This window comes from Mus musculus, chromosome 2, assembly GCF_000001635.26.
Source record: "Mus musculus strain C57BL/6J chromosome 2, GRCm38.p6 C57BL/6J".
NCBI classification, from domain to species: Eukaryota; Metazoa; Chordata; class Mammalia; order Rodentia; family Muridae; genus Mus; species Mus musculus.
This window is the reverse complement of record NC_000068.7, coordinates 125,732,002-125,749,618: the sequence shown is the minus strand read 5'-3', so window position 1 is coordinate 125,749,618 and position 17,617 is coordinate 125,732,002. Positions and strand designations below refer to the sequence as shown.

The 17,617-nt window shown below is 43.7% G+C and overlaps 1 protein-coding gene across 3 annotated transcripts in view; it reads left to right on the top strand.

The window, feature by feature from the left end:
* Positions 1-12,633, top strand: part of Secisbp2l (SECIS binding protein 2-like) — a 45,885-nt gene extending 33,252 nt beyond the window's left edge. For 2 of the 3 annotated variants that reach the window (NM_177608.3, NM_001369056.1), the window contains 4 exons: positions 2,014-2,234; positions 3,668-3,822; positions 5,586-5,805; positions 8,702-12,633. In NM_177608.3, the coding sequence (NP_808276.2) occupies positions 2,014-2,234; positions 3,668-3,822; positions 5,586-5,805; positions 8,702-9,354 (1,249 nt within the window). In that variant the 3' untranslated portion in view covers positions 9,355-12,633. The remainder of the gene's footprint in view (positions 1-2,013; positions 2,235-3,667; positions 3,823-5,585; positions 5,806-8,701) is intronic. The other variant, XM_006500156.4, reaches the window with a different exon arrangement.
* The last annotated feature ends 4,984 nt before the right edge of the window (positions 12,634-17,617 follow it).

Genomic DNA, 17,617 nt, shown 5'->3' with positions numbered 1-17,617 from the left:
GCAAGAGCCAGTGTGGTTCCGGCAGCCACTGTTCTGCTCTGTTCTGCTCCCTCCTCAGCTCTAGCTGAGCAAAAGCCTCTCTTCAGGCTCTGAGCAACTAATCATATGTCAGACAGCAGATGTGGAACAAATGAAACACATGGAAAAGAAATGCATATGTATGAAATGAGCAGCTTGAGACAGGAGAGAAGGAAAATGTAGTTTGTTGTTGGATTTTTAAATTTTGAGTGTTTATAACATTTAATCTTTCCTCAATCCTCCCATTTCTATCTTCTGAAATGATGTCATACTTGCTTAAATGTTTGCAGGTAAAACATGCGATTTCCTGGACATGTTTTCAGGCCCATGTCCCATCGTGTGAGGTAGACTGCCTGCCTCCGGTGCAGTGAGGTCAGATCTAGGACAGTGGATGATGGTCCACAAGTAAACGTGATGGCTGCCTTGCCTGGGAGCTAAGTGAACAGTGACTGTACACTTCCTTTGTCTTCCGACGGCCTCAGTCAGCTGCCTGGTTTGGTGCAAAAGCCTGTTGTTTACCTCAAGGCTTCAGTTTACCTATTGAGTTCGTCTTCCATAACCATAGGTTTTCAGAGCACCTAACCAAACTTATTTTTGTGGTTGGAAATGCTTTCATGGCTGAGACTTTTCCAGGCTTTTCATCAAAGGATGAAGTATTTTTAGTTTTTTTGGCATATTTTATAACCTTTTTTTTTTTTCAAAATAAAACAGATTGATTGGATCGGTGGGCTGTGCAGTAAGAAATACTGTCTACCGCCTTGATTTTTTTCTTCAATTTAGCACATAGAGGAGTGGGTTTCATTATGGCATCTTATACATCTGTATCAGTCTGCTTGGTGCTCACTCATGCACTCCTTCAGCTGCCTCCTCTCCCCCACTGCCCACCTTATGCTGCTTCACTTCCTGTCCCAAATAGTCCTCCTCTCATGTCACTTACTTCCATTACTCTCACTGGGTGTGGTGAGACCAAAATCTCATGTCTTTGACCCCAGCACTTAGGAGGTAGAGGCAGGCAGATCTCTGAGTTTGAGGCCAGCCTGGTCTACAGATCGAGTTCCAGGACAGCCAGGGCTACACAGTGAGACTCTGTCTTCAAAAACAAAAACAAACAAACAAACATTTCCTTATCTTCTATTTTCTTCTTCCTCTCCTAAGATCTCTTGTGCCCTCTGGTAATCTTACCTACTTTCATGACATACTTGTATGTGTGCCTGTACACACATACACATGTAAATCTAAGATCTTAAAGAGAGAAAGCATGCAGTATTTGTCTGAGTCTATGTTACTTCACTTAACATAATGGTCCCTAGATCTGTTTTCTTGGAAATGTCTTTAGTTTATTTTTCTTGGCAGCTGAATAAAACTCCAGTATATATTAATAAATTTTCATCAATTTCATTTAGCCATTCATGCTGGAGACCATCTTGATTGGTTCCATTTTTAGCTACTGTGGGTTTATAGCAGTACACACGGGTATAAATCTATCTCTTTGGTCTATTAACTTAGAGTTCCAGGTTTATGCTCAGGAATTGTGGAGTTGTGATTTCCTTGGGGGCTCTGTCAGTACATCAGCAGCAGGGTCAGGCACCTCTCTCCTCAGTCAGAGGATGAACTGTTACTAAGAAATTCAGAAAACTTGCATTTTTCTCTTACTAGGCATATCTCTAGTGACATGTATCACAGTGGCATATGAAACTGTAGTCTCTTGTAAGTCAGCATTTGGTTTATAGCTTTAGAACCATAATAATTAGGAGTTCAGTACTACTTCCGATGGCATCTCGTCCTGGACTAAAAGCTACTTCACTGAAATTCACAAAGAGAATCAGTATTGCTGTTTTTCTAATTGGCATGTTTAGAGATTGTAGACACTGGTGAACTTGTTAAAAAATGCCTTGTTGAATGTATTCACCCTCAAAGATATTTTCCTAATGTAAGTCTGTAATTACAGGTCAATAAATTAGGATGGAATTACCCAGCTCTTTGCTTCTTTTACAGATATTGTAACCAGGTTCTTTCTAAAGAAATTGATGAATGTGTGACCCTCCTTCTGCAAGAGCTTGTCAGTTTCCAGGAACGCATCTACCAAAAGGACCCAGTGAGAGCCAAGGCCAGGCGGCGGCTGGTCATGGGGCTGCGGGAGGTCACAAAGCACATGAAGCTGAACAAGATCAAGTGCGTCATCATTTCCCCAAACTGTGAGAAGATCCAGTCAAAAGGTGCGTATGCTTGCTTTTAGAAAGGTTCACCTCTGTGGGGAACTCAAACCCATCTTGCAGCTGGAAACCATGTCTTCATCTGCAGTGTAGTCATGAAACAAATAGTGAGCATGAGAAAAGGAAATACTTTAGGCTCACCCAGCATCTCCTTACTGTGATGAGACTAGAACCAGTCAGGGTGTGCATTACTTAGCATCTGTGGAGTCTGCTCTGAAAACGTCACATAATCTTCCTTTAATAACTTTTCCTACTTAAAAAAGAATTAGAAGAAAAGGTAAAGACCTCAGGGTCTGCTTAGGGTGAAGATCTGTCTCCCAGAAGCCAGCAGTTATATAGGATCTTAAGAGGTTTTATTGCTGTGATAAACACTGTGATCAAAACAACTTGGGGAGGGAAGGGTTTATTTCACTTTACATCTTATAGTTCATCATCCAGCGAATTCAGGACAGGAACTCAACAAGGCAGACTGGAGGCAGGAGGGGATGCAGAGGCCATAGAGGGATACTGCCTACTGGCTTGCTTCCCATGCCTTGCTTAGCCCGTTTCCTTAGAGAATCATGGACCATCAGCCCAATAGTGTCCTCAACCACAGTGGACTGGGCCCTCTCAATCACTAATAAGAAAGTATGCCATAGGCTTACCATAGGCCAGTGTAGTAGAGGCATTTTCTTAGTTTAGGTTGTTGTTGCTAAATGATTCCAGCTTGTGTCAAGTTGACCTAAACCTAGGCAGTACACATAGAGTGACTCCTATGTAAGCTAGCACATATGTACATTCTATGCAGTGCAGCCTTGTTTGACCTTGTTGGTAGAGCAGACCCATCTAGGTGTCAGGTAGCATGGTAGATACTTGCACAGAGAAAACACCTGTAAGCTACCATGTTAATCTGTCTCAGTAAATACGGCCAATTATCACTGGAGCTTAAAGACTGTGAGAAAAAAAAAAAAAGAACTAGCTACTGGTAACTATTTCACCAAACTTCTTTTTTTTTTTTGTTTTTTTGTTTTTTGTTTTTTTGAGACAGGGTTTCTCTGAATAGACCTGGCTGTCCTGGAACTAACTCACTCTGTAGACCAGGCTGGCCTTGAACTCAGAAATCCACCTGCCTCTGCCTCTGCCTCCCAAGTGCTGGGATTAAAGGCATGCACCACCTCTGCCCGGCTTCACCTAACTTCTTCATAGTAAATGTTTGTTACATGAAACTTTATTTCTGCTATGCTTAGCCCTACAGAGAAACTAAAGTACTGGGTTTGAAGGAATTTGGGATTTAATTGTGGAAAGAGACAAATATGTAAATGTGGGTGGTTGTGTATGTGTGTGTGTTACAGATCAAGTAAGACATTCTTTTGCAGTATTCTGTCTTTTAGCCATGCTAGCTCCAACATGTAGGTGACTGACTGGCGGCTCTCCATGCATTGATTTCCTTACCTCAGGTGGCCTCGATGAAGCCCTCTACAATGTTATAGCCATGGCCCGGGAGCAAGAGATCCCTTTTGTGTTTGCCCTTGGAAGGAAAGCTCTGGGACGCTGTGTGAACAAGCTGGTTCCCGTTAGTGTTGTAGGAATCTTCAATTATTTTGGTGCTGAGGTAAGAACTTAGGAGATAGGGCTAGGGATGTGGCCCAGTCACTAACCAACCTTCAGTCTGATCCCTGGAACCCATCTCAAGCCAAGCAAGGTTATGTACAGCTGTACTCACAGCACTGGGGAGCCAGAGACAAGTGGGTCTCCGAAGACCAGTGAGAGATTGTGTCTAATAAACACACTGGCCACTGAGAGACAGCTCCTGCCATTGACCTGTACACACACACACACACACACACATATACATACAGGAGAACTTAGGAGGTGTGTTTTGCTTCTTTCTGTTAATACATGCCAGGAGTGAGTTAGTGACTCGAAGGAATGGATCAGAGTTTCTTGTTGAATATTTTCTCCTCTTCCCTTATGTCCTTTAGCTTCTGTTTTTGTCTAGTTTGCTTATAATACCTATGTTAATCTCAGAATGACAAATTTACATACTTGTTTTCTTTTTACTGGCTTCATTTAAATGCATGATTTCTTACACACTACAATAAAACACAAATCCTTTTTACAAATAAAATTTGTAGTATTAATGGTCCATGACAGGGTTGCTTTTCACCGTTCTTCCTCTGTAAGAACAAGTCGTGAGTGTGTTTGACAGCTAGTTACAGTATTAACTGGCTCAGCCGGCAGCACAGTGAGCAGCATCTGTCATTGTTCCTGGTTGTCTAAGCAGCAGTATGACACCAAGACACTAAACATTTACCAGGGGTGCGGGGTATAGTGGTGCACACCTTTAATCCCAGTGCACATGAGACAGAAGGTGGCAGATCTCTGTGAGTTCCAGCCAGGTCTACATGGTGAGTTCCAGGACAACCGGAGCTATATAGTAAAACCCTGTCTTGAAACCAACAGCAAAAACATTTACCAGGAGTGAAGTCTTTTGAGTGATGATCTGGGAAGCACCAGGTTTTGTCATATGGGTTGTCTTTTTGGTGCCTGAGGAAGTCATGAGATATAGCTGTTGAAATGTGGCTTTAGTGCTGTGTAAATATTGGCATTTTTATTAAACATGAGAATGTCCCACATCTGGCTAGAGGATTTTTAATTCCTTTGGAAACTCCCATCTACTGTACCCCGACCACCTCCCCACACATGCTCATTCCCTCGTGTTTCAACCCAGGTAAGACTATCACTGCCCCCAAAGTAGCTTTATGCCTCTCTTGTCTCCCTTAGTTTATGATTTCACATGTCTACTTAGTCAAGGCTGCCCTCTCCTTCCTTCTCCTTCCTGTACCTGCTCTTCAAGTTCTGTATCAGTTGTTAGCTTCGTTGAATTCCTCAGTGAGGTCCACCATCAGATTTAATGTCTACTTTAAAAGCTAGTGTTGTTAATTTGTTGTTGTTTGTTTTGTTTTTAAAACAATAAACAAAAGGCCCAACCAACCCCTCTGCAGCTTCTAAGCTACTGTAATGTGGCTGCTCCTGTCTCTCCCGTACAGTCAAGCACGAGCCACTGTAATGTGGCTGCTGCTGTCTCTCTCTCCCGTACAGTCAAGCTCGAGTGTTTGCCAAAGAGCTGGTGTTCCTTTTCTCTCTGTAGTGCCAGACTAAAGGGGAGTACATTTGTTGAACCTTTCAAATATATCACAAATAGTTAGAATCAGTTGCCTCAACGCTGTGAGGTTTATGGCCCTCATGTGTGCTGAGTCCATCTTGTAAGGTTCTGTGGTTCATATACTGCCCAGATTTCATCTGGACTAAAAATGTAAGAAGCTTAATAATGAAAAAACATTGACTAGTCACAGAAGAATCTTGTCTTTTTAGAGCCTGTTTAATAGATTAGTGGAGCTCACAGAGGAAGCCAGGAAGGCGTATAAAGACATGGTTGCGGCAACAGAGCAGGAGCAAGCGGAGGAAGCCTTGAGGAGCGTGAAGACGGTGCCTCACCACATGGGCCACTCTCGCAACCCCTCTGCAGCAAGCGCCATTTCTTTTTGCAGTGTTATCTCTGAACCCATTTCTGAAGTCAATGAAAAGGAATATGGTAAGTTGTCCCATATCATTTTAAATGAAATAATTCAAGTGATTAAAACGATTTTGTAAATTCTTGATTGTTTTTAACTTTTTTCCCCCTTCAAAGTCTGGCCTTTAACTCCCTGTTGAGTGCTGTGATAAGGAACTGGATAAGGAAGACCTTGACTTTTAGATGTCCCAGTCTTTATCCCCCAAGTGCTGAGATTACTGCTATGTGCAACCACAGACAGTTTATATACTAGGAAGCAAGCTCACAACTCCTTTTGGCTTAAAAATTAGTTGAAATATTATTATTAAAAATAGAATATTTCTGCACTTGGGAGGCAGCTTTCTGAGGTTGAGGCCAGCCTGGTCTACAGAGTGAGTTCCAGGACAGCCAGGGCTACACAGAGAAACCCTGTCTCGAAAAAAAAAAAAAAAAAAAAGAAAAGAAAAGAATATTTCAGCCAGTGGTGATAGTGCAAACCTTTAATCCTAGTACTTTGGGGACAGAGACAAATGGATCTCTGTGAATTCCAGCAGCCTGGTCTACCAGTTCAAGGACAACTAGGGCTACATACAGCTTGTCTCAAAATAAAATAAAATAAACCAAAAACCATATTTGGAACTAAGACTATTCTTTCAGCCCCTGGAATGGAATCAGGTTTGTTCTAGTCACTGTCCCATCACTGAGAAGCGACACCATGACCAAGGCAACTCTTACAAAAGAAAGCATTTAATTGGGGACTTAACCATTTCTGAGGTTCAGTCTTTTTGCCATAATGGTGGGGAACAGGCACTAGAGCAGTAGCTGAGAGCTATATCCTGATCCGGAGGGAGAGAGGGAGAGGGAGAGCATGCGAGCTGGCTGGCCTGATGTGGGCTTTTATAACTTCAAAGCCCATCCCCAGTGACAAGCTTCCTGCAGCAAGGCCACACCTCCTAATCCTTCTCAAGTGGTGCTACTCCCTGGTGCGGAAGCATTCAAATCTGTGAGCTCTTGGGGGCCATTCTTACTCACACCATCATATAGTTCTAACAAGCTAAGAAAAAGTCTAAGAGCGCCTTAAGATTAGAATACATCATACTTTTGACCCCTGTGGGCTAAATAATAGGAAGCTTTAATCTAATGATTTATACTTGGTAATTAAAACTTTAAGATTCTTAAGCTTCTTAACTTTATTGAATTACTCAGTCTAACCTTACAAATGTAGAAGCAGCAGATACTTCTCTGCATCCTATATAATTCAAGTCAGTGTGAGTCCAGACTGAAACAGTGCCGTGCTCAGGCACAGCATGATTTGCCAAAGCCTGCATTGGCTTCCTGCCCTGATTCTATAATGGTTTGAATTCTAACTCACTTTTTGAAATAGTTGATATTTCTCCTATCTTTTCTAGGGTATTGTGTTAGTTACTTTTTACAATGCTATAATAAAATAATAAGAATTATGGGAGGAAGGACTTACTCTGTATGTCATGGTAGGCAAGACAGCAGGGGCATTGGGTGGCTGGTCACATTGCACTCACAGTCAGAAGCCATCATGAAAGCTAGTGCTCAGTTGGGTTCTGTCTTAGTCAGGGTTTCTATTCCTGCACAAACATCATGACCAAGAAGCAAGTTGGGGAGGAAAGGGTTTATTCAGCTTAAAATTCCACACTGCAGTTCATCACCAAAGGAAGTCAGGACTGGAACTCAAGCAGGTCAGGAAGCAGGAGCTGATGCAGAGGCCATGGAGGGATGTTCTTTACTGGCATGCTTTCCCTGGCTTGCTCAGCCTGCTCTCTTATAGAACCCAGGACTACCAGCCCAGAGATGACACCACCCACAAGGGGACCTCCCTCCTTGATCACTAATTGAGAAAATGCCTTACAGCTGGATCTCATGGAGGCATTTCCCCAACTGAAGTTCCTTTCTCTATGATAATTCCAGCTGTGTCAAGTTGACACAAAATTAGCCAGGACAGGTTCCTCCTTGTTTAGTTCAAGACCCCAGGCTAGGAATAGTGCCACCCATAAATAGTGTTGTGTCTCCCCACTTCAGTTACCCTAATCGAAGGTAAGACCCAAGGATTCCTGTGTCCAGCTGAGAGTCAGTGTTGCCCATTACATATAGTCACCTGCTGTCTTCCCCAGACACTAGAAATGCATGGTTCCATTCATTAGTTGTGTAGAAGTGACATATGACACAAAGTCTAAGTGATGTGCTCTTCCAGACCCTTGACGTTAGAACTGTTTGTGCTGGACATCTTGGCTTACTGTCTGTGAATGAGGGACCCTTGAAGTCAGCATAGCTATAGGGGACACAAATACAAAGAGGTAGTGCATTGGTTTTCAGATGTGGATTTTATACGTGAGCCTCAGTAGCTACTCTACTTTCTGTACAGTAGTACATTTTATCTCTTAGTTCTTCATTTGAATGCACATTGTTTTTTAAAAAATATTCTGTGTGTGTGTGTGTGTGTGTGTGTGTGTAATGTTCTGTCTCATGCACACCAGATGAGGGCATCAGATGCTTTACAGATGGTTGTGAGCCACCAGGTATTTGCTGGGAATTGAACTCAGGACCTCCAGAAGAACAGTCAGTGCTCTTAACCACTGAGCCATGTTTCAGCCGCAGTACACATAGTTTTAAACATTATTCTCCCTTTATTACATTTTAAACTCATTTTAGAACAAACTAAATGTTTAATTTTCTCACTCAGTGTATGAGCCAACAAATTTCTATATTCTGTTCCTGCCTCTTATTTTGGAACTTTATTACATTTTAAGCTCATTTTAGAGCAAATTAAATGTTTAATTTTCTCATTCAGTTTATGAGCCAACAAATGTCTGTATTCTGTTCCTGCCCTTCATTTAGTGTTTTAAATAAGTTCCACGCCTCTGAAACTGTGTTTCTGGTTCTCACGGATGTTGCTTCCTGCTTGTAGAGACTAACTGGAGGAGCATGGTGGAGACGTCCGACGGCTTGGAACCGTCGGAAATGGAGAAGGCGGCTCCCTGCACGCACAGCCCTCCTGAGAAGCCCAGCAGACTCGCTCTTGACACCAGCCTGGTGGGTAAGCAGCTGCCGCTGGCTGCAGGCAGCATTACCTCAGCACCAAGCCAGGGCAAACCCACGGGTGACAAGGATGAGCTGAAGCCAGACGACCTGGAGTGGGCCTCCCAGCAGAGCACAGAGACCGGCTCCTTGGATGGCAGCTGCCGGGATCTTTTGAACTCCTCCATCACCAGCACCACCAGCACTCTTGTACCTGGCATGCTTGAAGAAGAGGAGGATGAAGAGGAGGAGGAGGAGGATTATAGTCATGAGCCCACAGCAGAAGAAGTGCAGCTCAATAGTAGAATCGAGTCCTGGGTCTCCGAGACCCAGAGGACTATGGAGACACTGCAGCTTGGCAAAGCCCTTCCTGGCTCGGAGGAAGACAGTGCAGAGCAAAGTGGAGAGGAAGCAGCGGAAGTGCCCGAAGGGCTGGAGTCGGGGGCAGACAGTGAGACCTGGACTCCCGACCAGCCGCCAAAGCCCAGCAGTAACATGGGCAAAGAGCACCCTGATTCCAGTTCTCCTCCCCAAAGTACATAACTCAGGAAGTGCCAGCTGTGTCCAGCTGTGTCCAGATGCAGCCATGTACCTGACCTCTCTCAACATCTTCCACTGTCCAGTCACTTACTATGTTTTTAATTCCCAACAGACTTTTTGTAGCTCTTACCTATTTTGTTATGATCTCTGACTTTGCTTTTAACAGTGTCCAAGTCTATTTCCAAGAATTGTTTAGAAAATCAGACTTGTTTCAACTTACTTTGTAATGAAAAATAATGACTAAAGAGAGAAGACCAAATTCTAAAGAAAAACAAACAAAAAACCCAACTAATGCCTATTTAAGGTTATTTTACAAATTAAAGATGGAGGTTCGAAGGACCAGTGTTTGCTTGCATGCCCATCTCCTTCAGGGGTATCTGTCTGAGTTACAGAAGCTGCTTGTGAGAAGAGCTGGAGGTAGCATCGGGGACTAAAGGCCGAGGCCGCAAGACCGAACAGTGCTGTGCATTAAGATTGGATGCAGATTTAATTTGGTCCATGACGTTTACTTCAGAAGTACTGGTCATTGTGAAAGTTGGGATGGACTCAAACGGCTTGCAGGAGTCAGGCGAGCACTGGAGCGTCAACATGCTGATCTTGTTTGTGGGAAGGGGTAGATGTCTGTAAGATCAAACAGTCCCCGTGGTGGGACTTGCCAAGTTCTGTCTAACCCTTGCCTCTGACCTCAGGAATGCTCTTGTACATAGCATGTAAAGTTAGGCAAGCTCTGACAGGCCAACAGTGCAGGTTGTACCAGCGCAGCCCTTCCCTGCAGACTCCCAGAAGCAAGGCTGCCCTGCCCTGCTCTGCTGCTAGCATTTGCTTTAGGACCCTCCTGGTTTGAGGTGTGGATCTATTTGCATATTTAAACGCATCCACATTGGAAGTCATTTCATCTGTTTTTTAATCATACATTTCTATACCTTCCTCAGAGCAAGAACCACAGTTAGAGGAAGTCAGGGAAAGGAATTTTGCAGCCTGTGACATGTTCAGGGAAGGCTTGGAAGAAGCTGGAGAAGAAAACAGAAGGTTATTCTAATTGTGCTGATCCTTCAGATGGTTTATCATATACAAATATATGCAGAAATTAATTGTATTCATAATTATTTATCTCTGTCCTTCTCTAGGAATGTGTGTGTTTGCTTGGGAGAATCCTAATGAGCTGTTTTGTTTGCTCTCCAGTCACCCCCTGGATTCTGTTGTCTTCACAAGTATCTGTGAGACGGGAGAGTCATACTTACCCATCTTTTGTCTTCCGTCTCCTCCTCCTCCACACCCCAGCTCCCAGTTCACAGATGGACACATGAGCTTCCTTCCTACCTATACGCTCCCAGGAGCAGGCAGCAGCAAGGGGGTGCTCTCCTCCCCTGCTTATCTGGAGCAGGACTTTGCCTCCCAGAGGCAGAAGAGAGAAGTTAGAGATAGTCTTTACTGAAATAATTGGGACCTACTGTGATCGGTCCAAGTTTTATAATGCTGGCATTTAATGCGGAGAGATGAAATTCTTGGCTGATGTTATAGTTTTTTTTGTGAAAGTTTAGGAGCATTGCTCTATAAAAAATGTCAGTCAACTTTATTAGTGTGCTAAAGGGGACAGTAGTATACCATCCAATCTAAACTGTTGTCCAGTATAGACGTTAGGCACTAAGTATCTGACACTTCAATTAGACGTAAGGAATGAAGCCAACAGTGAGGTGGATCTACACGGGCTGAGTCTTACTGTCTGCATAGTTAAGAAGCCTTAACTTGTTTAAAGAGATGACGGAGGTTGCGAATGCCTGACAGTCTTGAAAGGAGATTGAGAACTTTTCCTACTTTGCATGATCGTGTTTCCTGCTTGGTGTCAGTGACTCAGAGAGCTCTTGATCTCGAGTTAGTGGCTTTTCAAAGTTTCTTGTATTTTCTTCTCGGCTGGGTGCAAATCATCATTTTAGATTTTTGACGCTTGTACCAAAAGAGAAGTTGAGGAGATCTTGAAAACACCAGTAACTTAATTTTGCCGTCGGTTTAGAAGTTGAGTGGGTGCCCGCTCACAGGCAGTGGCTTTCTGGCCACAAATCCAAGGGACCACAGACTTTATACAGGGAAATGGTCACTTCTAGAGGACAGTTCACAGTTTATCAAAGGGAGTGCCACCACCCTGAGAATATTCCTAAGTATGCATCAGTGTGTGTATAATCTATTTCCTCTGGGTAAACTTGGTCGGGTGGGGGGTATTTGTGTATATTGAGTCCCAGGCTCTAGAGGAGGTACAAGGAATAGGAAAGTTTTATTTTTGGAAGTAGGTATGACTCTCTTCGGAGTTGTAGACATAAATCTAATGGTAAGAATAAGTTTATTGGCATAAGAAGTAAAAACTGAATTTTTTTTTTTTTTTTAGTGTGTAGATGTAGTTTTACTGGCAATAATTAGTGTTAGATTTCTATCAGCACATGAATTGCAGTATAAATCACACCCCCTGCTTAGCCCCCTCTGGTAAGCCTCTTTGTTGTAATGATTACTCCTTGAAGACTGGTGTTCATAATAGCTTAATTTTTTGGTTTTAATCTTTGTAAATGATGTAATATAATTTCTTTTGACTAAACATGGAAAAATAACGTGTGTTATACATTGAAGTTTTTACAGGCTTTGACTGGAATCATTTTTGAAGAGACGGTATTTTATATGCTTCCAGTGTTTGGAAAAGAATTAGTCAAAAGGAATTCAAATAATTTAAATATTGACAAATTAATATCCAAATAACATACTTGTGTGATTTTTTTAATAACCTGGGGAGAGTAGGGATGGGGTGGGAATTACAATGTGCAAATAAAGAGCGATCTTTGCATTCATTTTCAATTCTTAATACAAAACTGCTAAATTGTAACACATTGTTACTTTAATGTATGTATAAAGTATTACTGTTTATAAAGCTGCTGTTTGCTTAAGGAATTATCATGTAAGTATTTTCTGTACATGGTGCCAACAGATTAGAACATTAATTTAATTCGCTGAAAGCTTATCTTTTTATTTAAATTTTTTCTGTGGAATATTTTATTTGCAAACATCTCTCCATCTCCCTTGTTCCTTTAACCTTTGTACACACCAGGGATTCTGTAGAATCTAAAACTGACCCCCAGTTAATGATAGCATTTAAACTTTGTTGGCACATCACACCTTAAAAGTATTTGTATTGTTTTGTAATTTAATTTCTAAATATACCACCTGAATTTATAATTTAATGTCTTAATTGTAGTGCTCTAATAAAAACTAGCAAAACTAATGGATTATACCAAGAGAGAATTTCTGTGTTCTTTTTCTATGTGAAGGATAAAGTTATCTCACACCCAGAGGTTAATAACAGCCTTTTTGCACAGTGGGGTCCTCTGCTAATTAAGTGATTTTTGAAATGCATCATGATATCACCCCAGCTCCCTTCCCTCCCCTGCCCAGGCGAATTTGAAAAGTTTTGCCTGCTGTGGGTCTTGCACTCACCTGGCTTTGCCAAGATCCCCGCACTGGAGCTAATAGCAATCTCTGGAGTGGTCAATGCAATGCCTTCTGCACAGACCGTTGTGGTGTAGACTCCCATAAGCTCCTGTAGATCCCTCCTTTCCCTGTGGTTGACCCTCAGGGCTCACAGAAGCCCTGTCATGTCTGAGACTTCTGTCCTTTCCAAATGATACAGTTGTGGAGAAACTAAGAAACTATCCAGGATCCGACAGCCAGTAAATGGCAGATCTGGAATGCACGCCCCAGCCGTGGCTTCACTGTGTCTTAGGACAGAGTGCCCAGGTGCACACAGTTTCTGGGACATCGTGGGCAGTGAGCAATGAATGCTGCCTCACCTGCTGGTCACTTCCCCATAAAAATGCTGAGACGCTATAGAAATGTGTCACTCAGTTTTGGTCACATTGACCAGAAGAAGGTGTGCATAGTTCCTGAAGATAGCTGGAAGCTGCCATGAAGCACTGTTTCTCTGATGAAAGGGGAAAAGAAGTGTATTCAACAATAGATCTGCTGCCATGTGCTTATTTTTGAGTGTGGAATGCCATCACTTGGAAACCACATTCACAGGTGGTGTTTTATTTTAAGAGACTGTTTGAAACATCTGTTGAGTAGTTAATGCCCTGAAAGTCTAGAGATACCATAAACTCAGTTCTGGGCCACCCTAGAAAACAGATAACCAACACAGAGCAAGTCACATGACAAGTTTGGTTTTTCTGTGCAATTGGAAATATGTTTATGCTGTAGTTTATTGGGTGTATGATAGAATTGTGTTTGGACAGTGCATGTGATGTCATTTCAGAGTATTTTATTATTAAGCACCTCCAGTAAGTTGTAACTGAAAAATGAAACCTTGATGTGGGTGGCTGATAACATCAGAGTGTATGTTCTGATGTTGGGTTGCCAGTGGCACTGTTGGTGCTGATGTTGTACTTAACACGGGACAGTGAAGCCCCTGCATCCTTTGGCTCTTCCTATTACAAAAGCTGTCTCTAGTATGTCATTCTGCTTTTGAGGTATCTAGGATTAAGCCCATACTCTCAGGAGTGCTAGGCAAGCCCTGCACTAAGCCACAGTGTGGCTCAGTGGCATCTGAGTGTAAAACATGACAAGTTAAGAGTGAATCCTTCAGTTGCAGCTTTTTTAAAAGCTGATTCTGATTATTCTACTTGTTCCCATGACAGCAGAGCTTATAGTTTCTCTGCTAGGCATAGACTCCACCTCAGAAAACCACTGCTTTTGCTCATGTGTGAGAAGTGACTCATTACTAAAGCTGTGTGAGAGAGATGTTTCCCCCATCACACCCTAAATCTGCTTCTCTTTATGGTGCTTTTGTTATGTTTGCCACAACCATAGTTAATTCTCTACTAAAATCTGGAACCCTTCACCATCATCTACGAGAGCTGAAATTGATGTTGACACTTCCCCAAGAGTCACATTTAAAAAAGAAAAAAATTGGTGCAGGGAATTGAACCCAACTTCCTACACAAACTAGGCAAGCACTCTGACTCTGAGGCACATCCCCAGCCCATGACTTCCTGATGACATCTGGAGTGATCATTTCCAGAAGGTTTTTAATTTTTTTTCACCAATATCCATCAGGGGAATCACTACCTATGGCAGCTATAGCCTTTCAGAAGATGTATTAGTCAGCTCCTTGTTACTGTAATAAAATATTTAATACTGGCTGTGTATAAAGAAGAAGTGGCTTTGATTCTTGTCACCTTGGTTTGTTCTGTTCTGAGACATCTCCCTAAGTTGCCTCCACTTTCTGCACAGTGGCTTTCCAGACCTGGGCTGCTGTACCCACCCAGTTTGACACAGCTCCTAGCCCAAGTGCCATTTCACCTGCTCATGCATGTCACAGGGGCAGCAGCTTTTCCCAGTCCCAGTGAACCAACATCTGCACACTTGTCTAAGTCTCCCAGCTTCTTAGAACTGAGGAGAGTTAATAGTCTGTCTCTGGGTTGGGCTCTGTCTTAAGGGAATGCTGTAGCTAATATGATTTTCTGGTTCATACCACTAGACTTGTGTCAGCCACCTGGCTCTTGTGCTCTATGGCCATGTGTGTGTGCACTGGGTTGGTACTCAGTTTCCTTCATGGGCCTTGTGGGTTCACTGCTTCGCCGGCTGGTGCCAAAACCCAGCTTCCAGCCTATCTCAGTCTTGGGTATGTCCTCTTCAACCTTTTGATTGAAAGTGAGAGACCCATACTTCCCCTTTTGGTTCAATACTTACAAACCATAGTATGGTTATTAATTTCAATATTATTCTATCTTAGAGACTAGGGAAGCCCTAGGAGATGGTGAAAGGCAGCAGCTGGTTGATGAAGCAGCCAGAACACCTCCAGTACTTACTGATGTGCAGTTCTCTGTCTTATACAGGCATGGGTCGTGGGCACCCCCTGTACTGGCTGGTTTTGTGTCAACTTGACACAGGCTGGAGTTATCACAGAGAAAGGAGCTTCAGCTGGGGAAATGCCTCCATGAGATCCAGCTGTAAGGCATTTTCTCAATTAGTGATCAAGGAGGGAGGGCTCCTTGTGGGTGGGACCATCTCTGGGCTGGTAGTCTTGGGTTCTATAAGAGAGCAGGCTGAGCAAGCCTGCGGAAGCAAGCCAGTAAAGAACATCCCTCCATGGCCTCTGCATCAGCTCCTGCTTCCTGACCTGCTTAAATTCCAGTCCTGACTTCCTTTAGTGATGAACAGCAGTTTGGAGGTGTAAGTTAAATAAACCCTTTCCTCCCTAACTTGCTTCTTGGTCATGATGTTTGTGTAGGAATAGAAACCCTAAGACACCCCCAAAACAATTACATAACCCAGCATCATCAAATGTCACTGAGCCCAGATCACCAGTACAAATGTAATAATAATGAGTGTATTTGAAACATTGGTAGGATTACTGAAATAAAGATTCTGGGAGTTGAAATGAGTGCTGATTACCAACAGATGTGCTCAGCAGAGGGTCAGTGCGAACCGTCACACTATGTGGAGCACTGTGTTCATGAAGAACAATACAATGAGGAATGGGCTCAGTGACTTAAGCTGTCTCTCCATCATTCTCTCAGCTTAGACCTTTCTCCATGACTGACTTGGAAGCCCTCTGATAATTTAGTTTTTTTTTATCAGCCTTTAATGACTATTAGATATTATAGTTACATGGCAGTGGCTGACCTATTGTGTCTCTTTACAATAGCCCATGTCCTTCAGTGTCGGGGAAGCCAGTGTTCAGGTGTAAAAACATCTGAAGTCTTGGCTCTGCCATTTTTAGACAGTGGACCTTGATTAAATAACAGGACTGTTTATTTTTCTCCAGTAATTTGTGTATTTCCCTTACATCCCAATCACAGCCCCTCCCTATTCTCCACCCAGTCTCACCCTTACAAGTCCCTTTCCCCATTTGCTCCCTCCCCTTCTCAGAGAACCTTCCATGTGTACCTCCCCACTCTGGGGCATCTAGTTCCAGCAGGACTAGGTGTATCTTCTTCCACTGAGGCCCAACCAGGCAGTCCAGGCATGGGGGAGGGGATCCAATGGCAGGCAACAGAGATGGAGACCACCCCCCACCCCACCCCCCATTTCTTACATGAAGAGGAAGCTGCACATTTGCTACAAATGGATAAGGGATCTAGGTCCAGCTCCTGCATGCTCCTTGGTTGGTTGTCCACTCTCTGTGAGCCTTCATGGTCCCTGGTTAGTTGACTCCGTAGGTCTTCTGTGGTGATCTGGACTCCTCCAGCTTGTTCAGTTCTACCCACCACTTTTCCACAGGACTTTCCAAGCTCTGCCTGATGTTTGGCTGTGGGTCTCTGTCTCAATCCGCAGCTGGATGACACCTCTCTCAGGAGAGAGACAGTTATGCTAGGATAGGCTCCTTCAAGTCGGGCAGTCATTGTTGGCTGTTGATGAATGAGTGGATGTGGAGATGCCCCATCGTAGGGTTAGAAAATGGATGTGCATTTTAGTGTGTGGGTGTGTGTTGGGGGGAGGAGGGGTTCATATTACTTATCCCAACTTCTCATTCTGCTGCAAGCTACTGGGGTGACTTGGTGCATTCAGGCAGAAGTGTTTGCCCTAGTCCAGGAGACTATGCAAAGACCAAATGTAAGGATGGTGCCTTTACCTTTGTCCCATTGGCCTCTCCCTACTGGCCAAAGGGGTGCAGCCATTAGGTCAGCCTAAAATTGCGGCTTTGGTAGAAAGAGACAGTAGACACAAGTGAATGGCTGGCTAGTTTAGAGTCTGCTGGGGATAACCGAGCCCATCTCCGGATTTCCGCCACTTCCCAACGAGGGTGAATTCTTATTGCTGCGTGTGTATCTCGTGTGCTTGGGCCCCTTCCGGACCACGGGTTCCCATCCTTTGATCTGGCTTTCACTCACTGGGAGCCCTGGCCAAAGGACGTGCCTTCTACACAACTGACCACTGTCGCAGCGACCAGGCAAGCACATTTCTATTTTCATCTCAATTCCCAGCATCTTGGGAAAGAACTTGGCTACTTCTCTGGACCAGACCCCTGCGGAGGGAGGAGAGCCTGCAGGCTCCTTCTGTAACCTTTCTTTGACTTAGACTCAGAAGACAAAGGTGATCTTGAGTGCTGCGGAGACACAGCTTCCCTTTATGCTACTACCAGGCCCCGGAGCCGACTGCTCACCAGTACTGAGGCCCCTTTGTCCTGGTGGGGGACTGTGGCCTCCCTCCCCGATCCCCTCCTCGCCAGTCGCTGTGCCTGGAGAAGCCTTTGGACTTGCCCGGCGCACACTGGCTCTTTCTTCTCGGC